The following is a 27456-nucleotide window of genomic DNA, read 5'->3' as shown; positions in this document are numbered from 1 at the left end:
GGCCCATACCTTGAACATGACATTTATTTATGCCTCTGCCTCATCTAAAAAGATCTAGTAGTAGTAGAATCATAGACTCCAACAAAAAACTAAGTTGAAGGGACTTCAGGAGATCTTTAGACCAACCTCATGTTTAAAGCAGGGATAACTGTGAGTATAGAGGAGGTTGCTGAGGGCCTTGTCCAATCATGTGCTAATTATCTCCAGGCATGGAGATTCCACAGTGTCTTTAGGTAACCTTCCTAGCACTTAACTACCCATCAGAAAAAATACTGTCCATGTATCTGCTCAGAACTAGCAGAGATTTGAGAATCCTCTGTTGAAAATGATCAGTAGCACAGAGTGGCATCTGTGCACAGGGATAATAAAGAAATTAGGACTTGAAACTTGGAAGAGAGGACAGAGTGGGAACACCTTCAGGATTTATAAAATAAGGTAGAAAAATGTCAGATAGACTATATGCTGTTTTTCACATTGCTAAAGGAAGTGCGTTACTAATGAAATAATCAGACAACAGCTTAAAAGAGATAAAAATAAGTGCTTCTTTGTAAGTAGTGTAATTAAATTGTGGGTCTCATTGTCACAGGATGTTGTGGAGACCAAAGGTTATCAGTCAGTTCAGAAAAATACTAAGAATTTCTGAAGAAGGAATCCACAGGCAAGCACTGACCACTAAGATCCAGAGGCAGCTTTTGAATGAGGAACAGCTTGGGCTGTGGATGGGAGGGAAGAACAGTGCAAGGAAGATCCTGTTCCTACATGTTCTTTCCCTTGGAATCCAGAAAAGGTATTCTGGCCTGGATGAACCATTGGTCGGACTCAGTACAACAATTCCTCTGATTTAAAATTCCTAACCTGATGTTTAGACCAAAATGTAGTAGATGGTGTCCTCCAAAGGGCCTTTGTTTAGTTAGCCGAGATACAAATTCAGCTATGTTGCAGCTGTGAAGCCTGTGAAAGGCTTCAACTCAGATCTTTATTTTGAAGTGGTGATGATAGAGGGAAATTCATTCCACAAGGCAGTGTGTATTCATGTCCAAAGAAATGTGATCAAGAAAGTGGGGCTGCAGTTCACAGGATTGCAGGCAGGCATAGGTCACCTTCTTCCCTCATCTCGGCTCTCTTCTAGTTTATGGAAGCCCAAATGAGCTCTCCAGCTGCAAAGGGGCAGTAAAGTAAGTGTCAGATGAAATTCAGGGACGCGTGTTGGAAGCGGAAGAACTAAATGATAGAAAGTGGCACTTTCTGTTCATGAGCTTTGAAAAGCTAAACTCTGGGCTCTCTGGAGTGGGCTGCACACTTCTTCGTTGATAGCACCTTCTTACTGTGCTTTCTTTTTGAAGTACAGTGCATCCCTATACATTTAATAGAGGAAAAATGTGCAGCCCAATACCCTCTACTGGGGAAACGAAATCTGCTGCTGCATTCACTTCCAGAAAACAGAAGGCAAGAGCTAAATAAAAGTATTTGTGGGCCTATATATTTTGTTCATCGTGCTTATCTAGACAAATTAATTTAGATGCAGGGCAGATAACATCCTGCTTTGTTGACCACAGTCTCACTGCCCTAAATACTGCAGCTTATGCCATAAATGATTATTGCTGAAAGGTCAGAGAAGTCACACTCTCTCTACAGCTTATAGAAAGAACCCATACATTTCTCTTCTGCCATAACTCCAGCCCTGTCAAGTCAGACAGCAAGAATGCCAAGCTCTCCCTTTCCTTGGAAATTCACTGAACAAAATGGTTTGGGAGATGGCTTTTAAACTAAATCTGGATCAGCCCTGGGAGAATCAGCATTGTCAGTCCTGGGACTCTAAGGAGAGGTCAACATGCTCAAAATTTAGGAGAATCAAAGAAGAACTTGTTTAAAGAGTGAGATTAAGAAAGATGTTTTTGAGGATCATGGTACACAATATCTCTACCAGTGGCTCAGAACAGGAGCTCTCTATGTGTAGTTAAATCTCAGGTCACTGCTTTAAGGATTTCTTTGAGAAATGACAACGAGTGACAGCAAAATAAATGAAGACGTGGAAGCATCAGGTATTCAGAATGAAAGCCAAGGAGCGAGCACGCTAACCGCCACTGCTGATGGAATACATTAGCTAGAGTAAAATTGGAGACATTGCTGACAGATTTTGCAAGGAAGAGTGGTGGCATATCTAGTACTGAGTACATGCAGGAACGGAGTTCATAGGGGAAGATTTTTCTGATAGCTTGAAGGAAGAGCAATGAGCAAAGATAAATAATGCCAATACATGAAGGAGAAATAGTTTGAAGGTCATTTAATTAGTTTAGCTGCTAGTACCATGGTGTATAGAATTGGGTAGTTAAGACTGGGGATTTCAAGGTTAATGAGATTAGATTATGGTTAATAGAATGATATAAATTTAGAGAATTTAACTATTAATTTGAAATGGGTTATTTAATAAAACTGTTAATTAAGGAGGGAATCCATATTGTCATCCTCTCTTTTAAAATTAACCCTTGGGGACTTCAGAAAAGGAGCCCAGCAATGTCCTGGGCAGGCTCAGAAGAAAGGTGACTGGGTTAACTGGAAACCTCATATAGTATCCTCTGGACACCAGCTGGTAGCCCCAGTTATGCCAGCTGAAGACTTCATTACCTCCTGACTGTAACCGTGGGCAGCACTTGTCAATCAGACTTCATGGTGCCATTGAAGGAGGAGTGGCATCCCTCATGCTTAGAGACTTTTTCAAGCAAAATATCTGCTTGGGTCTGCTAGTTAGGAAAGCGGGAAAGCCTTTTCTGCCCACCACAGCCATTTAGGCTCTGCCTCTGGAGCAGACGCTTCCACCATTTTACACCAAGACCCTTGCACGGAGGCGATCGCCAGTGTCAATAGAGAAACATAAGGGAACTGTTGCCTCACAATGGCTCTCTGGTGCCACGTAGGCTCTCTGAGGGTTGTGTTTTGTGACCAGATCTCCAGTTGTAGTCCTTGGCGTGCAAAGACTATGTACATTCCACCCTGGCCAGCCAGGGTGGGGTGAAAGCAGGCAGGACTCCTCTGCTTTGCAGCCTGTCCTCTTGCTGGAGGTGTTATTTAGGGGCCAGGGTGTGTATTACACATGACTCAAAGCTTTGGACCAGTCCATGCTCAGCAGCTTGTTTCTTGTCTGAATCAAGAGTCTCTCCGATCAAGGCAGCAGGAGCTCAGCCTGCCCTGAGGAATCATCCTCCAGAATGATGCTACAGCATATTGTGTCCAGAGTCTCCCAAGCATAATGGCCCCCTGGAGACCATTAAAAGCCAGTGGAACTGAGAGTAGCCACTAAACTCCTCTAATTTATGCCAGAGATGGTCTGACCCAAAGGACTGTGGGAAGGGTTGAGCCGCCTTCTTCTCCCTGGCTATTTCAACCCCGTTGAGAACGAAGCCCAAGACCTAAGTTATGCTGATGCTGCGATTCAGCACTTTCAAAAGGGCAAGATTCAGAACAGGACCCCCCGGCAATGTTGTATCCTCAGAGCTAGGTTTTGTCTTAAAGATGTCTTAGCCAGGGCAGGCTAGATGAGGATCTTCCCCATCTTAACAAGGTTCTGGGGCTACTTGTAAATGTGATTTAAAACCAATTTTGATGACTGCAGCTCTCCTGGGGCAGGCAGTGGAGGAAAAGCAACCATGTTTCCAGATTACAGGGCAAAGTCTTGTGATTTTCAAGCAGGGTAAGGAGGGAGTCTACAGTGCTGCATCAGGGATACAAGGTCTCAGAGGACAAAAGAAAAGCTTGCACCCAGGCAAAAAACAATGGATAATGTACTTGTGGGAGCCTGTAAAAGCCAGCCTGTATGATGACTGAAGGTGCAAAGAAATGACAGATAATGAAGGCACAGTCCTAGCTGTGCAGAGGGAGAAGAAAGTGACAGTTAAAATAACGTATACCAAAAATGCTAGAGATGGAGAATTTTGCACTTGCCTGACCCAATTTGTTATGGCAGACAGAAGATTACATGAAAGGATTAAGCTTTGCTGTCCTTAAGGTCACATTAGGGGTCACAAGTTTGTGGCCTTGCCTGATTCCTGGCTTGCAGGGGAGCAGAAATCGAGAGGCTTTTTGTGGGGTGGAAAGAACTGTGTTGTTCACTGTGCTTGAAGTCAGATTACTTCACTCCCATAACCGCAAAACTGATAATGCAGAGAATAAGCAAGCAGTGGGCTAATCTCAAGCAGGACTTCTTTATTTCTCCTGGGGAAGGGTCTACCAGTCCTTTCCCAAAGGGCATTAGAGTACAACTCCCTTGGCACAATAGCAGATGTGACTGCAGCAAGGCGGGGTTGTGCCGAGCAGCATTTCTCTGCAAGGAGCATTATCCTCTTCCCTGGAGTTCTGTCTCTTTGCTTTGGTAAAGTTTACTAGCTGCTTGTTAAGGAGCTAAGAGAGGCAAAGCTGAAAGATCTGAAATCTTTCCCTGGCTAAGTTTTCCCAGGGTCGACTTGAGGCTGGAATACTAATATTGTATCCGTCTCCATCCGCAGAGTACCTGCCAATGTCTCTGTGTCTCAACAAAGCAGCCCAAGGACATCTATCAAGATCTAAATGTTACTGTAGGGATTGTACTTTCTGCACAGAACCATCTTTTAAGCATGCAGATATAGGGACAGAGTGTGTAGGGACAAAGGATGACAACAGTTGACTCCTTGTGGACTTGACTCTTTCAAGCACTGTTTCTTCCTTCCTGCGTGCTTTCCCCATAGCAGCTCTTTGTGTTTGTAGCAGCTTCTCTGGATTTCTCTCTCTTACCAACCCTCCATCCTGCTTCAAACCTTAGGTAGAAAAACTGCAAATGTACCTTTTAGTTTCTTTTGCTTTCCACCACATTTGCTATTCCTCAAAGCATTTGGGGACACTGCAGAACACACGCCCCCTGAGAAAGTTGCACCAGAAGCTATGGATGTAGCTGCAGTGTGACTGAAGATGAGGAAAGTGTCTTACACATACCTCTTTGATACAACACACGTAGAGCTGAGCATGTTCATTTTGCCTTTATCACTGTCAGGCAGGGAGATATTTACAATTAAATGTGATTTTTTTCCTGTCAATTAACTCATGCCAGAAGAGAGTTTTAAAAATCTATTCCTGCTTTAAAAGTTCAGTGACCTACTTACGTATTTCGAGCCTGTTTGGAGTTCACCTTTCCTCTTGCATTTTGCTATGTCATTCTTTCGCCCTCGTTATATGCTTGATGCAGCCAGGCTCCCAGCCATGGTAAATCCCATCATAAACTCTGCTTTATGACCCTCGCTGCGCTGGTGCTGAAACGCTCTGTCTTTCCCCTTCTCGAGCTCCCGAATGGCAGCAGGCAGAGTTTTAATCACTGTGAATTCAGGTTGTGGTCAGATTAGGTAGAAGATAGGATGCGTGTTTGTTGTTTTGCAGTGATGTATTGTTTCTGGGATTACTGTGCTGAATAGCAGAGGGTGTCAGCTGATATTTATTACTTTAAGCTGTCTCAGCTGTTCTGGTTCAGCAAATAAACCTACATTCAAAATGAATGAGGAGCTCTGCTTGCCTTGTATGCCATGATGTGTGCAAATGTGATTATTGCTTCCGAGGCAGGGGAAGCTGAAATCATTGTGGGAGCATTTTTAGTTATTTATTTATTTTTACTCTTTGCAGGCAATCATGCAGATTTCTAAAGCACACAATCAAGCCAAAGGCTTGACACCTCTCCTCCTAGCCCCATTGTTAAGCCCTGGCATTCCTCATGCTGGGAATCACTCGCTCCCTCTCTCTCTAAAGTGATAAGCTTTAAACCACACTATTGATTGCTTAAGGCATTACATGTTTTACACCTAGGTTATCAGTGTTATTGAAAGGGGAAGACACAAAGCTACTGGGCCTTAAAATGAATCTACCTCTCGTTTTTTCCCATTTGCTCTGAGGATTTCAGACAATTTGTTTTACACTGATCTCTGCTGTGGAGATAAATAAATGAAACTGGAAACATCAACCCTCCCCAAGGTTAGAGTTAGAAGTGTTATTAGTGTAGGGCCTCATGTGCACCCCAGCACAAGCTGGGCTCTCTTATTCTTTATTTAACGCAGCAACACAGGGCTGATTTCAGAAGTTGCTGCTCCCCTTCAGATAAGAAGTGTCACATAGTGCAGCTATCAAGGTGAATTGGTATTTTCAAGTGAGAACCTCTCTGCTTCTGATTAAGCCCTGAGGACTCCCTCTCTTCTCTCTTAACTCTTTAGCTTCCCTCCAACATGGCCACCACCTTAGTGGCTGAGGGGCAGCAGGGAGCCACGGGGGTGAGTCTTGGTTCACCCCAAGGGCATGCTGTGCTGTGCCTCTGGCTGGCTATCCTTGGGGCAGCTGAGGTCCTTGGCAGCCTTTTGGCAGTTTGGGGACAAGGGCATAGGAAGCCAGTGACACTGCTACCATGGGGCTAGCAGCAATGCTGGCCCAAAGGCTTTGGTCTTTCTTAGGGTCTAACTATCGTTTTAATGATCCAGAAATGACCATTGAACATAACAGAGTGAAATCCCCCTTCCAGAACTCCAAGGTGACATTTGCCCAGTTTCCAAGCACAAAGATGTGTCACGCTCCTCTCATCCCCAAAACCCTACGTGCCTTCTTTCTGCCCTGGGCCTCCCTGCTGGCAGACATACTTCATAGGCAGGGTAGAGGAAACAGATTTGGTGGGTCACAAATACGAGGAGATTGTGCCATTTGCGCTCCGTTGTGCGCATCTCACAACAGATAAGTGACAGAAGCAGATAAAATGTAGCTTTGCCCTTCAATAGCATATCCCATTCTGGGATCTCAGGCAATAAACTCACAACTTGGGTATTCACAACACAACTGTTACCATCTTGCTTGCAGTGGTCAGAGATGTCATGCACACGTTTTTATGGAAATACTGTAAAGAGTATATCAGCCTTTTAAAATGTGACTACATCCATTCTCACTGAACCCTTGTGGGACCCCTGAGGGCCCATTTTCTGTGGAGGCCCTGAGGAACAGGGAGTAGGGTCCAGATCCAGTTACTGCAGTGGCTTTCATGGATCTGGATTTCAAGGCTTGCAGCTGAGCAGAGAATTAGAGCCATATTCTTAACAGGGAGCTGACTGTGTAACAAACAGCTCCTTAAAATCTATGGTCTCAAAGATAAGATGACTTGCCTGAGGTTACACAAATCATCTGTAGTTGAACCTGGAACTGAGCCTTCATCTGCCACTGATGTACCTTGACTGCAAAATGATCCTTCCTCAAAGGACCTACACATAGCGACATGATGAGACAATGATACTTTTTATGGTCAGATGAAAGATTTAATAACCTCTGTGTGACAACATCTACTGAGCAATGAAGTGCTTGTTTTTTTACCCACGGCATTTTTGGGCACAGAGGGCAGGCAGGGGGTAGATGAGGAGGCACAACATGGTGCTTGCAGAATGGTGGTTGGGTGGGATTGGGGGATTCCTTTTCCTTTGGCTTGACTAACATTACCTTTCTCTGTCTGAAGGACGGCATGAATTGGGTGTGCAAAAATGTCAATGCTAAGAAGAAATAAAGCGTTCTGAGCTGCATGGAAATGGAGGAGCGGTGGGAGCAGAATTCTAGCCTGAAAACACTAATTTGCTGCTTTCTGACCAAATGTTTTTCCATCTGTGCACAGCTACAGCTGTTAAAAGAAAAAAAAAAAAAAAAGAGAGAAAAAAAAAGGGAACAACATCGGTTAAAACCTACTGCTGGATTTGGAACTTGACCTGCTCTTTAGTATCGTTTTTTATCCCAATAAAGGAATTATGTATTTTCTCCCTATGTATAAATAGTATTAAATGTCTGATTAGCAAGCAAGTTTGTAAGGAAGACTTAGCAGAAGCAGGACTGTGATTCAGTCTGGAGCAGAGGGAGTGGTGAGTTACTGTAGTTACTTAGATGCATCACAGGGCCTGCCCTATACGTGCGGGTTCGCAGTTGCTGAGGACACGCTCAGGTGTCAGTCACAGCTTCCCCTCAGTGACAGATAAAATGCGGTTGTGTTACCAATTGTGGGTAGTTTCTTAAAATAAAGCTGCTAAGGAGTCATTTGTGTAATGAGGGTAGAAGACTTCCACATATTCCTATAGCCATAAAAGAGGAGTTTGATCATAGCGAGGCACTGTTGCATTGCGACACCGCTGTAGAAGGGAGAGACGGGTTATATGTGTATAATTGAAGCTCTTTACAGTTGGAATAATGCAGGATGAGCGTGCCTAGGGCTTTTCTCGCAGCTGAAGGAGAATTTAGCCCAGCATTTCACCTTGAGCCAGCAAAAACGTGGTTCCTACGTTCAGTAAATTCCATATGTGAGATTAGTCTTGATGTTGAACAATCCCTGTTGATTTTCCCTTGATGTTAAGGCAACTCTGCAGCAAAATGCAATTAAGTCCATGATTACTTTCTAGAATGAGATACCAGGTCCCAGGTTTCCTTTTTGAAATGTGCAAAATATATTCTCCTACCTCCCTTCCTCAGCAGGCCTTGCCTAGCCCTCTGAGGGCCTCGGGGACTGCCCTGCAGCGGGCTGGCTGCCCAGGGTCTGGGGTCCCCCCAGCCCAGTGCTGGCTGTGGGTTGCCCTGGTGAAGAGTGAGGAGCCTGATAAACAGCAGATGGGAAGCGTTCTTTAAAATGAGGATTCATTCTTCCCTGAACTGGCCTTCCTCTAAAAGGATGCAGTTGCTGAAATAGGAAAGAGAATGTGTTTTCCACCTCCTCATCCCTGATTCAAATCTAGCTCCAGCTGATAGTGAGCAAGAGTCATTAGCACGCCAAAGCAGCCATGTCCTGCATGAAGTGAGCTTGGTGACTCCTGGGCCAGCTTCTAATGCACAGATGGTAAAATAATCCCCCTGCCCTGCTTGCCAGCTTTGTTTGCTGCCTGCCTGTGAAAGGCCAGAGAATGACTAGGGACTGCATTACCCCTTCCACCTCTTGGAGACGGACCGGCGGCAGTATGGGGAGAGCTGCATGTACTAAAGCATGTGGCTTTACCACGCGTCAGCGAGTTGACTCATGGACCCAGGCAGACGGCTGACACCCCTGGAGCTCCCAGCTCTTCGCTCCTCCCTTCCCCTGGACGTCCCCACCTCACAGCTGAAACATCTGCACTGTACGTGAAGCAGCCCCTGGCTGCCTACGTGTTGCAGCCCAGCAGATTAAAATCATCTGGGGCTGATTCTGGGTCCCCCCATACATCGGGATGTACAGTAGCAGTTCAGGGGTTGATCTGCATGTAGTTCAGCTGTCTTTCTGTGGCTGGGGGCAGAGGGACAGCTGGGATAGCAACTGCTTCAGAAATCCAACTTTAATCTGCCTGCGTCCGTGAGTCAGCACCCTCTGAGTGCATCTGTCTCCATCACGGAGGCAGGACATGCATGCCATAGTAGCACAGCCTTGCTTTAAAAACCAGACAACTGGAGGGAGGGGGAAGAGCAGCCTCAAGTGAGCTGTTAAGCAATCGCTAATGACACGAAGTGACACAGCCCCAGCTTTGCATGGATTGAGTAAGGAGTCATAAGATGAGGAGAGATGTTCAGTAACTCCCCAGCTGCAGTGGCTTATCAGGAACCCTAGGAATGTGAGCACTGCATGTTCCTGGGCCAGCCCAAGGAGGAGAAATGCATGCCAGCAGTTCCTTTTCCTTGCAACTAATGCATTTGACTGATGCAAGGACTGTAAAGAATTGCAGCCCTTTCTTGTAGGCACACTTTGCGCTGGCTGAGTGGCAGAGATTTGTGACAGATACTCCCTAGCTTTGGATTTGACTGCACTGCATGCCAGATGCAGTGTGAAAGGCTTGGGTACCCCTCCTCTGGTCCTGTCAGGACAGAAAGCCCCCTTAGAGGCTCAGGCATTGATCCTTCTCACTTGCAAGGGAGTTGAGTTGCTGCTTCCTTGCTCCCTACTTTTCTACCAGTGGCAAACTTATCCTGTGACACCCTACCTGTGCCACAGTTAGCTTTCTGGATCCAGAAGGCAGCCAGGAGGGTAATTTGGTTTTTTTAGGCTCACATTGGTTAAACTTGGAAATGTGTGTAAGATAAATATAGTAATTTTCCTATAGCTCCAGTTTGGAAGGAAAAATTGCCTTACTGAACTCAGGATCCAGAAGTGTTTGCTGGCTCATTCATTATGTTTGCATGTAGCTACACATATTGATTGTGTGCATTTGTACCAGCCAGAGCTTCACCTGTATGTAATGCAGTAGATTAATTTGGGTTACCTGCACCAGATAGTAAGAGAGGAAGACTGTGATAGAGTGAGCTGTGCTGGGAGGATGGAAGTGGAGAGTTAAAATGACCATGACTTAAGTAAATCACCCTGCAGTGATGGCTGTAAATGCTCTTTGTATTGTAAAAAACATCTCTCTGTGCATGACCTGGTGAAAATGTAAAAGGATTTGAGGTCCTGTTCACTTGCCGCTCCTTATCTGAATGCATTTACATCCGCTATACCTTCTGCTCCTCCCTCGGCACCACCTGTAAAACTGGCTGGGGCCAGCCAAAAACACCTGCCACTGTTCAGCGAAACCCCTGCCCCTCTCCCAGCCCTTCAGCTCCTGTTTGCTTTATGGTAATTGCATACGCGAGGCTTTGTCCTTCCAACTCTGTGTGCTTTGCCCTCCTTTAAGTGAGATTCAGGGGAAGCAAACCGGCTCATTGGTATGGGTGGAGCTCTGCCACACGTTGCATCAATTCATAGATTTTTAAAGCCAGAAGGGACCGTTATGTTCCTCTCTCCTGACCTCCCGCATAACACAGCCCATTAAACGCCACCCCGCCGGCACGGTGACTCGCGGTTGAATTAGAGCACTTCTGGTAGGAAGACACCCGGCCTTGATTTAAAGGCTGGGAGTGACAGACAGATCCACCCCAGGCTTCGAGAAGTTTGTTGCAGGGGTTAATTCCCCTCCCACGGGGAGTTTGTCTTGCTTCACTTTCACATCATTAAATCTGGTTTTACCTTTGAGATAGATGAAAGACGCCTCTCCTGCTCCTTTGCGTTCTCTGGAGGGGAGAGATGATGGAGAAGTGAAATTCTCCAAGGGCACATCAGAAAACGTGAGTCCAAGCCCCTGCTCTGACCACGAGCGCTGGGCCTGGGGGTTTGTACCCTCCTCTGGCTGCAGCCACGTCCCCCCGCTGCAGCTCACATGGAGAAAGTCGCTCCTTGCCCTTGGAGAATGCTCGCCAAAGCCTCATGCAACCTTCTCCCATTTTGCCCCCTACCAATGCTGCTTCTTGCACGTGAATGACTTTTTTTTTTCCTCTCTGTTGAAAATATAACTGAGCACCAGACCTATTTTATTAAGCGTACTGGGAGGAGATCAGCCCACTCAAATTCGCCCCCTGCCCCACAGGGCTCTTCCTTTCTTCTGCAAAAGCAAAAGGTGGCGGCTGTTGCATTCCCTGGGCTGGCTGGGTCCACACAAGCTCTTTCTGTTATGTTCCCTTTTTGACTTTCACCAAAAAGGGGCATTTGCAATATCTGATCATGTTGTTACTCAGTGTATAATTTAGATGTCTTTGTCAAAAAAAAAAAAAAAAAAAGAAGAAAATAAAATTTAGTAGAAAGACAACTCGTGTTTGGGGGTGATCCTTTCTCTTCGACAGGCTCATGTTCCCAGCGGTCAGCTGAGGACTGCCCGTTCCCGAGAGCTGCCAGTCAGTCTGCGAAGCTGCTCTCCCACCGCTCCCAACGGTCGCTGGTGCTGGAAGTGGTCAAAACTGTTGGAAGAAGCCTTTTCCCTTGGGATTTTCACTTGTCCAGAACTATCAGAAAAGCCAGCCAGCAAGAAAGGCAAACTTTGGGAGGACCTTCTTGTTCAAAAAATCATTTCATAGGTTAAAAAAAAAGCGTGTCATGAAACACATTCCCCACTGACCTGGCAGGAAGAGGGAAGGGGAAAAAGAAAAGCAGCAAATGATTTGGGTTTGGTGCAGTGAAGTGGGTTTTGGAGGGGGGTTTGAGGGAAGGAAGCTAATTCTGGGGTTGTTTCTTTCCAACTAATTTGACTCATTACTGTTCCTGTAACACGGGACTGTGCCAAAAAGCAGGAGACTGTCAGAGCTCTTTAAAGCATCAGCTCCCTCCCTGCATGGCCAGAATGCCTGGAAGGCTGTCAGAGCTGCTGGAAAAAAACATTATAGATGGTCACACTTAATTTCTTTTCTCTTTTTTTTTAAGGCACGCTTTATACTGAGTCCTGGTATTTTTTCAGCAAAGTAGGAAATAGTTTTTCATCTTGTTTGCCTAATGGATTGGATGTGAAAAATATTTCTCTGGCAACTGAACACCCTGAGAGTTGTTTGACTTGTCATGACATTATATATCGGCCCCTGCGGCCCCCTGCCCCTGAAGCCGCCGCGCTTCCACTCTCCTGTTGCTGTTTACGGTGGGACACACCGTAATTTATGGCGAGGCTGTGTGTGACCTTGCATGTGTCTGCTCGAGCGACCCACAGCTCCCTTCCCCGCACAAGCCCCGCTTTACATTCATATGATTAATTTAGTGCTCCCAAAAGGACGAGGAACCGAGTGGATTGGATGTGGGGAGGGGAAAAAAAGAAAATAATAATAATCCACAGCCTGAAGGAGAAATAAACACTGAGATTTTTGTTCCTTTTTGACCAGTATTTCCCTGTTGTTTACGGCCTCGCACCGCCAGATGACTGCTTTTATCAGCGCAGAGACACCGTCTGTGCCCACAGAGCCAGAGGTTTCAGCCTTCGCCTTCTCGGCACGCGGCGGCAGGTCAGCCGGACCGGTGGCCACAGCTGCGCTCCAGCCACACTGCCCACCCACCCGGGCACCCACCCAGGCGCTGCACTGAACCTTTTTAAATTTTCTTTTATTTTGTTTAAGTGGAAACAAGCTCACACCGCAGCCTTGTGATTGGCTCTTGGCTAAATTGCAGCTTCGGGCTCAGTTGGCTGAATTTGGGCTTGCTGGATTTTTTATTGCAATCTGTTCCCTTATTTCCCTTCCCAGTACCGATTGGAAGCAAAACTCCTGTAAAACTGCAGTCAGGCTGCGCCCATGCTGGGGGACGCCGGCAAAGGCTTGCTGGGAACAGCACAGGGTGTGTGTGGGGGGTGCCCCCTCCACATTTCCTATTTAGCTGGCTGACCAAGATGGATATCTGTATCCTTTTTAATGGGAAAAGGCAAAATAAATAAATAAAATCTCAGTCAGAAGAGGAAGGGTTGGAAGGAGCCGTTCTGCTTGCAATGTGCCGTGACCACGCGGCTGCGAGCTGCAGCCCTACGGGCAGCACAGCCGGGCAGCCAAACACAGCCCCAAATAAATAATCCTGCAAGGAAGGGAAGCTGTCAGGTAGGTTAGGCCCCAAGTCTGAGCTGCATTAGGAGCTGGCAGGAGCGCCCTGCAAATAAATCATCTGGATGAGAGGTATTTTTAAATAGAAGTTGTCCTTCCTGCTTGGCTTTGCAACCTTTATTTTGTGCTACCGATGGGAGCTGAAGCCTGCATGCTTTAGTGCTTTTCTGGCTGATGGAGGGGAATCAGCAGGGGCTTGGGATGCCAAGGGGGACGCTGCTGGGGACAGTGGGTCCCCCAGACAGACCATCACCTGTGGGCTGGGGACACGGTGTGGTCCCCAGCCTGTGACAGCTGGGTTCTGACCAACCAGGCAAAGCCCAGTGTCTTAGGGTGGCCAAGCCAGCTGTCCTGCCCCAGCTCCATCACCCTCCCTGATGTCAGACAGGAGGATTTATATGTATTTTGAGTTCATTTTTATAGCCAGCACCTGTGAGGCCAGCGTCAGGCAGGGATAATTGAGGGGGCCACGCCGTGGGGGACTGGGATGGTGGCGTTGGGCACAGGGAGCTGGTCTGGGGGAATGGGGAAACTGAGGCACGGCAACCCCTCTGCACCTGGGAGTGGCGCTTGGGTCTGGGACCAGGCAGAGGGCTGGGATAGTGGCTTGTGGCCACTTTTGGAGCTGGGGCAGGAACCATAGCTCTCGCAACCCTGTGGGGGCTGCGGGGGGACACGCTGAATCGGGTGCTTTCAGCGCAGCACAGCTGGTGCGGGCTGCAGGGCGGGGGGGCTGCAGTTGCTCCTGACACTTTTGCCTCTGAATGTGATGATAAACTCCCTTTCCCGATTAGCGCTGATCCCTCTGCCTCCAAAACAGTTGGCCCTAATGAACATACGGCCCAACAGCTGTAAGCGGTTATACATATGCATGGTTATATATATTTATCCCCCCCCCCCCCAGCCCATCCATATATACTGGAGATCACAGCTGTTGCTATTCTTCCTTGCAATGCAGATCAGACGCTCTCTCTCTTTGGAGTCTTACTTGACCTATTTTGCAGGCGCAAGATTTTTTGTGATGATGATTTCCCCAGTTGGTGCTTTTGATTCTGCCTGAAACATCTTGATTGAAGGCAAACAATGGCAGCTCCGGCAGCCGGCAGCGCCCCGCACCCACGCGCCGCCCCGGCCCCGCCAGCCGCCACGCGCCGGGGGGGTGAACGAGGGACGGGGTCCGGCCGACGCTTCCCCGGGGGGTGCTGAGGGATGGGGTCTGGCTGGCCCTTCCCAGGGTGGCAGCGCCTGCCGGCTGCTCCAGCTGCACCTGCCGCCCCTTCCCTGCGCCCACGGGCCACTGCTCTGTGCCTGGTCCATCGACTCGGTCATCCAACCAGCCTCCGCGGCTTGCGCTGGCCTCCCCGTGCCCAGCCACCTCTGGCCAGGGTCAGCCCCGAACCCCTTCCCTCCATCTGGAAACTGCTCTGCTACCCCAAAATCTTGCAAACCGAGTGGGAATGCCCCTTGGGGTGCCTCAGCTCTAAGGCCAGGTGGGGAGATGGTGCTTAGGGTGCCAGAGCTGGCAAGGATGGCAAAACCCTAATGGCTGCTGCATCCCTGGGTGCAGTGATGCCCTGAGCACCCCATGGGTGATCGAGGCCTTCAAAGCTCCTTCCTTGTGAGTCCCCAGCCTCTGCTCACTGCTCAGGGCAGGGTTTCAGGGCTGGCACACAACCTCCGCCGGCACCGTACCCGCCCCCCCCAGCCGCGTGGGGTACCCCAAAGAAGGGCCCCCAAGTCGCCACAGCCCAGCGTGGCAAAGCAGCTGTCCAGGCATGCACAAAGCCATTTCTTGTTTGGCTTTTTCGTTTGAAGCTTGTCCTTCGCTGGGTTTCTACAGCAACCGGGAAGTTCCCATCCTGGCCCGGCCTGAGGGAGCGAAGCAGCCGGGGGGAGCGGAGCAGGAGGGCAGGAAGGGAGCGCGCATGGAGGATGGGAGGGGAAGAAGACAAAAATAAGTTTTTTAAGGCTGCACTTTCCGCCTCCATCCTGGGACCGAGGCTCCTGCAGCTGGGGCAGGGCTACAACCCTGTCCCTGTCCCTCTGTCCCCAGAGGGTGTACAGACAGCTGGGGCCAAATCAGGGGATGTAAAACACCAGCCATTAGGGTCCCTCCATGTAAGGGGCACCCTGAGGCGTCCCACCCTGCCCAGCCCGGGCATGGCTGCATCCCCTGAGGCCCTCCATGGGCCCTGGGTTAAAAAAGAGTAAATTACCCTAGAAAGACATTTTTCTTAAAAAAAAAGAACCCAAACCCAACAAGCCGCCAGTGATTCATCTTAGGCAGCGAGTCTCTTCATTTATTCATTACAAGATAATATCCAAATCTGGCTAATTAATATTCCTGCATATTTTCCAAGGGCTGATGAGGTATCTTAAACATCTCGCCGAGATGGGCTTTCATATTTATAAGGTTGATGTGCAAACTTAAATTGACGCTGTCTAAATATACCCCTCATGTTTTAAGCATGGGGCTTCACTCTCAGGGTGTTGGGGGGAGGTTCCCTGGGCACACACCCCAGCTCCAAGTGGGTCCTGGGGGCTTGCTGGGTGGGGAAGCTGCCCAAAAATGCTCCCATGAGCTGGGGTCTGATACGGTGTTGTCCATCTTTCCACAGAGATGTGAGATTTCTGTTTCCTTGAGTAACGGGAGCAGAGCGCAGCAAACACTGACCCACTGGTGGCTGTGGGCTCAGCAGTGCTTTGGGGTGAGGGATCAGGGTGAGCACCCACACAGCTGGACGTGGCGACAGGTACCAGAGCAAGGCCAGCACGTTCCTGCCGAAACCCTTTTCCAAGGTTAAAAATAGGACTTGGTTGCAAACTGAAAGCCTGGTTTGAATTTGCCCTCATTATGTTGATTGCTTATTTACATGTATGTAAATGAAGAGGCAGCGGCTCCTCCACCTGGGTACCCCTCGGCATGGCAGAGTCTGAACCCCACCGGGTAAATCCCTGTCGAGGGATGGGCCATGGTCTGCCACCCCCTCCCCAGGATTAACCTGAAAGTGAAGCATCAATCCCGCTCAACACATCGCTGCGGGGTCGAGCCGCAGCCCTGCGCCCCGCACACGGTGGCCAGAGGTGCCGTGGTTATCGGCACCGCCGCCTCTCCCCTCGCCCTGCTCCTCCAGATGTGTGTGTCCAGCTCCAGCTGTTCCCCATCAGCCTCCCCCAAGCAGCACCGCCAGGACCGGGATCCTTTTTCCACCAGGCCCCACGTCCTTCATCAGACACCAATTTGGTCTGGCCCAGCTGCTCATTTTTCTTTCCGCTGTGTGACATGTTTTCACCCGGCTCCTAATCCGTCTCTTTCCATTCACAACTCGAGCTGTTTATGGATGTGCCTCTGCTCCCCCTGCTTTTCCCACCCCCCGGACAGAGCCATCCATCAATAAAACCCTGCTGAGCACCCGAGCGAGCATCCACCGCCTCCCTCCCCACGACTAGCAACGTGCAGGTTTGATGGTGCGGTGCTGCAGGTAGCCGGGACGCCGGGGTCATTCTCCTGGCTGGGGGGGGGGGCACAGCACCGGGGCTCTACAAGGGGCACCCACTGTTTTGGGGCTGCACCCTTCAGCGAAGGCACAGGGTGAGGGTGGCCTGTGGCGGGGAGGTATCCTAAACCCTTGGGGGTCACCCCGCGGGGTGGGGGCTGCACCCGTGTCCCCCCATCTCTCGGTGACAGGTGCTTCAATGCCTGCCCCGGGCCGGCAGCTGCCAGCGCTGGCGGGAGGAGGCAGCTGTGCCAAGGAGGAGGATGATGGCCAGCTGGGAGAGCAAACCTGGGGGCACCAAGCATAGGGGCCATGGCTGGGGAGCACCCGGGGGTGGGGGGTGACCCTGGCTGCGCACTGGGGACTCATCCTGGCCCCCCCTCCACGCGGAGGGACATCTCCCCTGCCCACGTCCCTGTCACCAGCGGGGCTCTTCGCCCCCCACCAGCAGCGAGACATGGGGACACGGTGGGGGGAGGCATCAGGGTGTCCCTGCGGTGGAGGCTGGGAGCATCCTGCTCCCTCCTGCTGCCCTGGGACGCTTAGCTGCAGCTGAGAAGTGAACCCCCAAATATTGGGTGTTTCCTGAAGCATCCGAGCAGGACGGGGCTGAGAAGAACCCGGCAGGGCAGTGGGGCCGAGCCACCAGTCTCTGTACCCTGTGCACAAGGTGGCACCGACCTGGGGCACACAGGGGAAGGGGGTGCAGCCCCCCCCGCCCAGCACTGCCCGGAAGGGGGCCCCGTTCGCAAGGGATTTGCTGCCGCCCCCCTCGGGGTGGGATGGGGAGAGCTGGGTGCGAGGGTCCCCTTCCCTCAGACCCACTACTCCCCTGGTTTCAGCTCAGAGACTCTCTCCCCTTCCCATTTCCCACCACATCACAGGGGGAATCCAAACCGGAACAGAACCAGGGACGTTTCGCAACCAGGAAAAAAAAAAGGAAGCCAAGCCTGAAGAGAGCAATAGAAAAACCCTAATGCCTCGAAAACGCTGCTCTGCTTTATAAAGTCAGGCCCGTTTTCCCCAGATGAAGAGCTCCCCCGCGCAGCCGCAGCCAGGCCAGCCCACAGCCCCACCGCACACCCCGGCTGAAGGTTTCCTCCTCGCCCTTCCCGGCCTCGGCTGAGCATGGAGCGTCCCCAAACCAGCCCGGGGTGCTGCCAGCACCCCCAGAGCCCCACGGGGCAGCAAGGCTTTAGGTGGGGACGAAGCCTTGAGGGCTGGGTGCCAGGGCTGCAGCGTGGCCGGCACAGTGGATGCCGGCAGAAGCAGGAAAGCCGCCGTCCCCGTCCCCGTCCCACAATGGGGATTGTTCTGGAGGCTGCGGGCAGGATGGGGCCCGGCCAGCTCCGCGCCTGACTCACATCCTTGCCGGCTGGGAGGGAGCCGGGAGAGCCACGGCTCCGGCATCCCTCCCCGCGGGGCTGGACACGGCATGGGCTCTGTGGGGACCCCCGCCCCAGCCGGGACGCGCCGCCACCCCATCCCGGAGCTGCTCCCTCCGGAACAGCCCCGCCAGAAAAATCCCCGCGGGACCCCGGGGGTGGTTACTTCCGAAAGCAGGTGGGAGCCTCCCGCCGGAGCTGGTGGTTCCTGGGGGAAGAGCTGCAGCAGAGTGAGGCGTTTGCACTAAGTGATCACATTTATTTGAATATTTGTGTGTGTGTGTGTGTGTTCTAAAATCGGTTACAGAATAAATACCTGTGCCTTATAGCAGGAAGTCCACTTTTTTTTTATACAAAGTGCTTGTTACAGGAAGTTGCATCAGCGATACGCAGGAGGGGGGTGCATTTCGGCCACGCTTCCCCTCCTGAAAACTAGAACAGATTTTTTTTTTATTTATTCGTGTTTTTTTTTTTTAAAGTTTCTTTTCCCTTTTTTTTGTGCATTAAATTTCCTGCCATTGTGTATTTACAAATCTCTGAAAGAAGGAACAAAAAATGCAAATATGCATGAGAAGTGGCCTCGTAACACAAAAAAAAAAATCAGCCTTTAAAAAAAAAAATGGTAACAAACCCAAAATCTACAAGTATCATTTCATACTGAATCAATGATAGATTTTTTTCTTTTTTTCTTTTTAAAAAGGGAAAGAGAGGGGTGGGGAAAGGGGAAAAACTGAACCAAACCAGAAAAAATGAACTTGGAGAAATGGAAAGAGAGAAGGTGCCATTGTCCCTTCTGAAGTTTTCCAAAGGCAGAGAGGAGCGAGGAAGAGCACAACGCACAGACCCAGATGCCCGACTGAAATCCCCATCAATTTCTTCTTGGTAATTTCTCCCTTGTCTTTTCACAGCGAGGGGCAGGAAGGACTTTCCAAAATTAAATTAAAGATACACGAATTAAACAGAAAAACAATTATTATTTTGTTTCAAAAGGACTGGGAAAAAAAAAGAGAGATACAAGAGAACAACCCTCCCCAAAATCCTGGAGAGGCACAAGGTGGGAAAAAAATTTGGTTTGATTTAAAGGGGGAAGGAAAAAAAAAAAACCCCAAGAAGCGCCAAATCAGACTTTTCTCTCTGAACGCATCATCGAGCGGGACTCTCCGGAGAGTGTGACGGTTAACTGGTGACGTAGTGTTTGGCCGATGGCTGGCCGTAGACTCTATAGAAATCCTGCCGCCCGTGCTGCTGGGATGCGTCAATCCATTCCCTCACGGCAAGTCCCGGGAGCGACTGGGGGACTGCGGGGGCAGGCGGCAGCGGGTGGGAGTACTCCTGCGAGGAGACCGTCCAGGGGAAGTGCCCCGACCGTGGGTAGGGCTGGTGCCCGCTGTGGTTGGACACGGAGGAACAGTAACAGTTATCCACAGAGCAGACAAGGATTTTGCGCCCACCGTACTGGGAGAGCACGGACTGCTGAGATGACGTGGTGTTGGGGTAGTGAGATGGGTTGAAGACAGAGCCCGAGTGCACCGGCTGCGGGCCGCTGGGAAGTCCAACTATGTGCTGCGTGGAGCTACAAGGCACCATGGCTTGTGCAGACTGCCCCTCGCCAGCTGAAGCGCCCTGGCTCATGTACTGGCTCGCCACAGTCCCGGACGATGGCTCGAGGAAGCTGCCCTCAGGGAAGGCGGTGGAGTGCTTGCGCTTCTCCGCGCCGGAGTTGCTGACGGTGCAGGGGTACATGGGGATGCTCTGCAGGAAGGGGACAGGAGTGCTCAGAGGACCTGCAGAGGGGAACAGGAGAGGGGGACCGAGTCAAGCACGGCACGGCACAGCTCCAGGGTGCTCCGGCCACTGGTCTGAACCTGCAACGAAGCCCCGAGACCTGTGCTCCGGCCCCGCGTGAGCAGAGGGTCCCCAGCCCACCCCACCAGCAGCAAACTGGGCACACAGTCATATACAGGTGAATCTGCAGGTTCCGTTCTGGGACCTTGCCGGCAGGCTCAGAGCGGCCCCAAGCGCTGCACTGCAAACACGTGCACAGGCTGAGCCCGTGCACAGCTCATGACCACGGTCTGTACCAGGATCAGAGGGGGACAGCCTGGGTGACACACCCAAATCCCCCAAGGAGAGAGGACTGGGAAGCCTCCGCAGGACACGGTCTGCTCCCAGGCATGGGCTGTGAGCTGCAGAACCACGCCGGCCCCTGGATGTCCCCCAGGCACTGACCCCCACCTCTCCACTGACTTTTCCTGCCAATGGCCAGCCCCCCTGCAGTGTCACTCCAAAACACAGCCATTTCACAAGCCAAGGGGAATGGCCTTGGGGACAGCCAGGCGCCGGATTCATGGCACCTCCATGCCCCAGCTGACCACAGAGGAGTTCCCAGGGGTCCTTGCATCCCAACAGCTCTCCCCACCCTTCTGTACTGGGGTCCACAGGGCACCCAGCTATGGATACAGGAGGTAGCAAGGTCCTGGACCCCCCCCTCTCTGCACCCCTCAGGCTTCACCCACCTTCCAGCAACTTCCTGAGCTGCTTCTCTTTCTTGGTGATCTCATTCAGAAAGAGCTTGGAGTTGAGGTGGCCAATCTTGGGTGGGGGCAGGCTGCCACCTGTACAGTTCTGGGTTCTGTTGGCGACGACGGGCAGAGAGGAGAGACATGAGGGACAAGGTACACTCAGGGTCAGATGGATCCTTCCACCACCCTCCCAGGGACAAACCCCTTCCCTAGGGCAGCAGGGAGCTGGCTCTCTCTGATGGGCAGGACCTTCCGTGTCCAGCTTTGCTGTGAACATCCCATGCCAGGGTGCATCTCCTGCAGCCCCTGCAATCCCCCCACACAGCCACCCCACTTGCCTCAGCTCTGCTAATGCTGACTTTAACCCCCTGCCCTGCCTCTGCCCCAACAGAGCTGGACTCAGCCCTGCGCCCCAACTCGGCTGGTCCCACCCTGCCCAGGATGCTGGGTCCCAGCTCTGCTTTTCCAGAAGCACACCAACATGTTTGCCCTTGTCCAAGGGGAGGACTTCATTCAACGGCTGCAGAAGGGGATTTTTTCATCCTCCCAGACAGAGGGAAACTGAGGCACAGAGCATGTGTCTCTCAGGCCCTGTAGCATACCCGGCCCCGCTCCTCCTCCAGACATGGTGCTGCTGACACCCCTGCGACAGCCCCCTTTCCCCCCAAACATGCCTGCTGAACACGTCGCACTTACCTGTCCATTAAGATTTTCACAGACTTGGTGTTCTAGGAGGGAAAGGAGAAGCTCTGGTCAGTAAGGCCAGTCCCTGCCCCAGCAGCCACATCCCCTTTCAGTGTCACCTTCTGTGGCCCCCAGGCGGGGACAGGCTGCTCTCCCCCCAGCATGGACTGCCCCAGCCCCATCTCCAGCTGCAACAACTCCTCCTCCGAGGCTGGCGCTGAGTCTGCCCCACTCCTCCTTGCCTTCTCCCACTGCTGAGCCCTTTGGAGGCACCATCTGGCTCTGTCAGTGCCCCCGTCTGCTGACTGCCATGCCCCACGCCTCCCCAATGCTCCCCACACAACCAGACCTCCCCACAGGCCCCATCCCACCCACAGCATGTGCAGCCTGTCTTACTTTCATGAAGTTGATGTCCTCGGTTTTGTCAAACATGACCTGGACAGAGCTGAGGAGCTTCTTGGCTTCCTGCATGCGCTCATTGAGGTGGAGGACCTGGGCTGCGTTCTCGTTGCAGAACTTGGCCTGGGCCTTGTCCAGGATCTCCATGGTCTTCCTTAAGTCTTCGTCCAAGATCTGGTGCATCTTCTCATACTGCAGACGCACCTCGTCCTTCAGCTGGTTCACCTTCTCCTGGGGGAAAGGAGCAGCGTCAGGGCCCTCTGCACCCTCCAACCTCCACCATGATGTCCCAAGACACCTGGGTCCTTTCCCCAGCAGGGCTGGGTGCGACCTGAAAGCTGCACCACAGCTCTGCTCTCCTGCAATACCCACACAGACCAAACCCTGCCGTCAGCTGCCACACAGGACTCCTATGTGCCAGAGACCCAGCAGGGACACTGTGGAGGATTGCTTGATCCAGCAGATCCCCTGGACCTACCCCCTGGGATCTAGCTGGGCATCACCTCCAGAGAGCTAACGCCAAGCAACAACCTGACACACCACTGAGACAGGTGTGTTCCCTTGAAAAACCCTGCTCATCCTCACCTTCATCTTCTTCCCCATCCCCATCCCAGAGCCCTTCCCTCCACACTCTGGGAAGCCAAGGGGCTTTAAGGACCACAAGCTGATCTTGTTTTACCTGTGTCCCAGCAAAACACTCGCTCACATCTCTCCCACCCCCTGGGTATTTCAGCAGTTTATATGGGGATCTTCCACCTCCAGACTCTCCCCTCCCACTCAGAATGAAGTGGGTGGCCCAGGGAAGACTATGCTGAGCTGAGGGCAGGGTGAGTCACCTGATATTTAAGGACAGCCTTGTTCCTCACCTCCCAGCTCACCCCAGGACCCACAAGCCTGTAGGGCACCCCAAACATGTTTTGTCCCCCCAAAAGGATGACTCGCCACTCCTGCCCTTCATGTCCTCCCTCCTCCCTGCCCACCTGGCCCCTGTGCCCGAGCAGCCTGTCCCCATTGCACCATGGGGTGACAGTCCCTGGGGCTGGCTGCAGCAGGGTGAAGCACCAGTTACCTCGACCAGCCGCTTGTCCGATTCTAGCTTGTAGAGCTGCTCTTCGATGTCTTGCTCCCGCTCCTCCAGGCGGTCCTGCTGCTTCATCAGCATCTTCTGCAGAGACGGGAGAGAGGAGCAGCCATCAGAGCCCAGCGGCCACACACCCCAGGAAGCTTCGGTGCCACCCACACGGGCTCTGCCCATGCAGCTCGGGAGGGACAGGACCACTGCTGAGCTGAAAGCCCACGCACGGCGGTGGAGGTGGAAACCTCGCTATTTCAATGACCCCACAGAGGGCCCACGTGTGCTGGGCTGCCTTACTGGCTGGGGACCTTGATCTGGGTCCCCTGGATGAGGGCAGCCCTTCAGGTAAGTATTTGCAGCCTGGTCACTGGGGTTTGGTCAGAGCCAAGCCCTGGGGACCTTGGGGCGGACATGGAGAGGCTCGTCTCTTACTATGGCAGCACTGTTTCAAGGTCCATCACACATCACCGGCAGGCTCCTGCAAGACACCGCCGCCTCCCTTCGTGCCCCAATACGCTACACCAAATCCTTTCTCCCTTCCCCGCCTCCGTGACAAGCCCCAGAGCCAGCATCAGTGTAATCAGGAGGGACAGACAGTGGAGGAGCAGGGCCTCCCCCCGCCATGCTGCCAGCCCCCGGCCCCCACTCCTCGGGGCTGGGCCTGTGCCATCAGCCCAATAACTGGGACAAAACCTTATCCTCAGCATTGAAACCAGCCACGATGAAACCTACTACCCATGAGAGAAGGCTTCTGTCCCTGCAAGCAGGGGCAGGGCTTCCCAAACACCCCTCAGATTCAACTCCGAATTTTTCCCCTCCACAGTTAACCCAGGAAAAAGCCACACCACCAGAGGAGCAAGGAGAAGGGCTTTGCCCAGCACAGAGATGCAGCGTTAGAGACTCTCAATGATGGGGGTGAGGTGGGAAGAAACCAGCAGTGAGGATGAATTTCGAGGGGATTATTGCTATTATAAACCACCGCTCAGGGATTTATAATCAAGTAATTAATTCCTGGACGAGGCGGGAGGGGGAGGGCGGCAGAGGCGCTGCTGGGATTAATTGCATTGCAGGGAAAGGCTGTCACCTCCGACTCAATTCAGGAGCAGGAATGCGAAGCCTCCTCCATCCTGTTGTTTTTCTTAAGGTCTCATGCACCTCCAGCCTCACTGCTGCTAGGCTCCCACCACTAATAATAACAAGGAGCTAAAAAAACCCAGCTTCCCACTCGCAGTCGCATGCCACATGTGTGCCCGGTGTCCACGTGAGTGCACTCCCCCACACACACTCAGACAGACACACAGACAACACATCCCCTGAAACAGGGTCCAAGAGGCAGCAACAGTGACACAGACCCCAAGGCACAGGGGAAATTTGCTGGCATGTGCGTACAGAAACACAGGGGCCTGCAAGTATCCAAGGACATTGCTGATGCTGTTTTTAAGACCAGCTGAATAGGTAGGAGGGTCCATGTGGAGAAAAATTTGATGCATATATTTAAAATCTCCTTTTTTCATTATAAAAGGGTCGTTATTCATGCTGCTGCCCTGCCAGGAGGCTGCAACCCACTCCCCGGTTAAACATGGTGGGAACTGAGCTCTGGAGGGTGGCTGCAACACCACTTGCTCAGAGACAGTTAAGGGCGCTGGCAGGAACCGTGTCCCAGGTCCTGTACTGGCAGCCAGCCCAGGGTGCGGGGCTGCTGGTGGCTCTTCTGGGAGCTCAGCCAGCTTTCGGGGTCCAGCACGGGGAAGAGCTGTGAGGTGGGCGAGCAGCAGCCCTGTGCAGGCAGTCAGGCAGAGAGGCAGTGGGCAGCAACCTGCTCCCACAGCAAGGCAGGCAGGTGCATGTCAACACGACCTGCTCCCAAACACCGCTGGCTGAAAACATTGTTTGCAACATCCTTCTGCGCGGACCTGGTGTGGAGCACAGCTCACCCGGGGCTCTGGATTCTGCTCCGGCATCCACAGGCTGGAATTTCCCCACTGAAATCACACTTGACTGATGGGAAAGCCACCCACTTCAGGGAAGGAGATGCCTTCCCACATCCCTGCTTACAGGAGGCCGGTCAAGCCCAGGAGCCGGGGCAGGTCTTGCAGCTCAGGCTGAGTTTCTCACTCTCCAAGCTGGAGAGCCGAAAGACACAGCGAGCCTTCGCACCGAGCCCTTCCCTACGCCTCCCTCCCTGCCAGCAGAGACTCACCGTCTCCACTGCGAGCAGCCAGACCCACCCTGAAACAGCCCACCGGGAGAATGGCCGAGTCTGACGGGGCCCCCGGGAGCGGCCAGTCCCCTGCCTGCTTCCGCCAGCCACCAGCTGGGTCAGGACCAGGGAAAAACTCCGGACAGGATCCAAGGTGCACAGCTCACTCGACACAGAGGGCAAATCCCCATCCTGCCGCGGCACATGCATCAGGTGTCTGACATGGAGCCACCCTGAGGCAGGCCCTGCTCTTCCCCTGATGCTGCTGGGATGCTCTCGCAGGGGAAAGCAGGGTTTCCCATCACTGCCAGGCACCACCCTGCCAGCCCCAGCGGTGTGAGGGATTCCCGAGGGATGGACTGAGCAGCCCCGGACGTGCACGTACCATCATCCCCTTCCCGCTGCCCTGCAGCTGCCGTGGCAGAGCTGCCAACCTTTGTGTTTTGTAACAAACCTCAGCTCCCAGAATCATACAATTATTTGAAATCACAAATATATACATTGATACAGAAATAAGTTTGTATACATAAAAGTTAATTTGATAGCTCCTCACAGCTGGAAAAAGTGACCAAAATCTAACCTAAACCCATAGAAATCAGAGAGAATAGAGAACATGCAGCGTTTTCTTTAAATCTCACATTTGAGCCACTCTTGATTTTAGGGCAATTTAAAAACTGTTAAGTGCCTGGGAGTGCAGCGGAATGGGAGGGCTTTTCACCCACGGCAACTGAAACCTTAACAAGACACATGGGTATGTATGAACTACCCCTTCTGCACTGAGGGGTGAAATCTCATTGTCTTCACAGCACAGGCTGAATTCCTTAGGTATTTTGAAAAGGAAAATATATCTCTTCCCCTTCCATCCCCTCCCAAATCTGGTATTTCTGAAGTCATGAACTCCTCCTCCTCCTCCTCCTCCAGGACCAGAATTTCTCAGGGTAATTTCTCATATTTCATGCATGACCTTGATGCTGGGAGAACCACAGCTCCCTCTGTAAAGGCACCCTTCCCGGGCTTCGAGCAACTCCATGATCCCAGTTTGTCTTTTCCAAGACATGTCGCCAGTTTGCAAAACAGACGCCAAAAATGCTCTGTGTTCCTATACCAGCTGAACTCATCTAATTAATTAATAAGTTAATCTGCAGCTGCAGTAAGTGGCTGGTCTGCCCTGACCTCCCAGGCCCCAGTGAGATTGGGCTAGCTGCTGGACACCAGTTTATTCTGCTGGAGTTGCAAGTAATCTCCCTCTTCCTCATGGAAAAAAAAAAAAAGAAAGTTGGGGGGAAAAAGGCTGGGCCCTAAAGGGAGGTTAGTGGGGCGCTCTGCACCACGCCGTGGGCATCATGTCCACCAATGGTGGAAGGAGAAACAAGCAGAGGTTATCCTTTGCTCACTGATCCAGAGCCACACCACTGGTGGAGCAGGGTGAATCCTGGGGAGCAATCGTGGCAAGTCAGGTGGGTTTGGGATACCAAGGTCATGCACCGGGCGGGAAATGCTACTTGGAGGGCCATGCCTGCGGGAAGCACAGCGAGTGCTGCAAGGTCTCATTCCTGGGAGGATGCGCACAGCTGGCCCCTAGGGCATTGTGCTGGGAAAAGTTTGCTGATCACCACTATCCACCCAGTGTTTTCTGGGAGAAAAACCACGGCTGGGGAAACCACCCTCGCCCCGCATACACCTTACTGCACCTCCCGGTCTGTCCCCCTACACCTGCACACAGATGGCTCTGCACTGGCCCCAACTCCCAGCAGCTGCTCCAGCATGGGACACATCCACCCCGCCAGGCAGGGGACAGGGGCATGTCTGGAAATAGGGCTGCCCCAACAGAGCAGAACTTCTGCAGGATTAAATGCCTGTAGCCGCAGGACAGAAAGATGGTAATAAAGAGTTTAACAGCTCGGACAATACAGAGCATCTGTGCTCCTCATCTGAGAGTCGTCATACAGCTGCAGCACCACAAGCATTGGCTGTGTTACACACACAGGTTCAGCTGAGCCAGCCAAGCAACCCGCCATGGCCAAGGGGGGCACTGGGGTGTGGGAAGGAGCTCACACCCAACCAAGACCTCCCAGGCAGGGAGAAATCTGCAGGCAAGATGTCTCCCTGGCTTGTCTTAAGCTGGTCTCACCACTGTCCTCTCCCGAAGGACACGGCTAAGTCTGTGGTCGCTGCTGAGCCCACAATAATGGCAGATTATGCCCCTGTCCCACCTGGAGCCCAGCACTCCCCTCATCCCCTCTTCAAAACCCCCAGCAGCCCATGGCTTTTGGGCTGGCACTGGGGCAGCAAAATCCCACAACATGGCCCAAGGTTTCACCTGCTGAGGATGGTCAGGGTC

General features: G+C 51.9%; 2 protein-coding genes across 2 annotated transcripts in view; one reads left to right on the top strand and one right to left on the bottom strand.

Annotated features, from left to right (window-relative positions):
• Positions 1-11571, top strand: part of ARL3 (ARF like GTPase 3) — a 30502-nt gene extending 18931 nt beyond the window's left edge. Inside the window, exon 6 of the mRNA XM_074907641.1 lies at positions 7496-11571. Within this exon, the coding sequence (XP_074763742.1) occupies positions 7496-7543 (48 nt within the window). The 3' untranslated portion in view covers positions 7544-11571. The remainder of the gene's footprint in view (positions 1-7495) is intronic.
• Positions 11572-18461: 6890 nt separating this feature from the next.
• TRIM8 (tripartite motif containing 8) overlaps positions 18462-27456 on the bottom strand; it is a 30442-nt gene continuing 21447 nt past the window's right edge. Inside the window, exons 3-7 of the mRNA XM_074907638.1 lie at positions 22910-23005; positions 21838-22071; positions 21454-21485; positions 20752-20867; positions 18462-20019 (exon numbers count right to left, since the gene is read on the bottom strand). Coding sequence (XP_074763739.1) covers positions 19412-20019; positions 20752-20867; positions 21454-21485; positions 21838-22071; positions 22910-23005 — 1086 coding nt within the window. The 3' untranslated portion in view covers positions 18462-19411. The remainder of the gene's footprint in view (positions 20020-20751; positions 20868-21453; positions 21486-21837; positions 22072-22909; positions 23006-27456) is intronic.

This window comes from Athene noctua, chromosome 5 (genome assembly GCF_965140245.1).
Source record: "Athene noctua chromosome 5, bAthNoc1.hap1.1, whole genome shotgun sequence".
Taxonomy (NCBI): Eukaryota; Metazoa; Chordata; class Aves; order Strigiformes; family Strigidae; genus Athene; species Athene noctua.
This window is presented reverse-complemented; position numbering and strand designations above follow the sequence as displayed.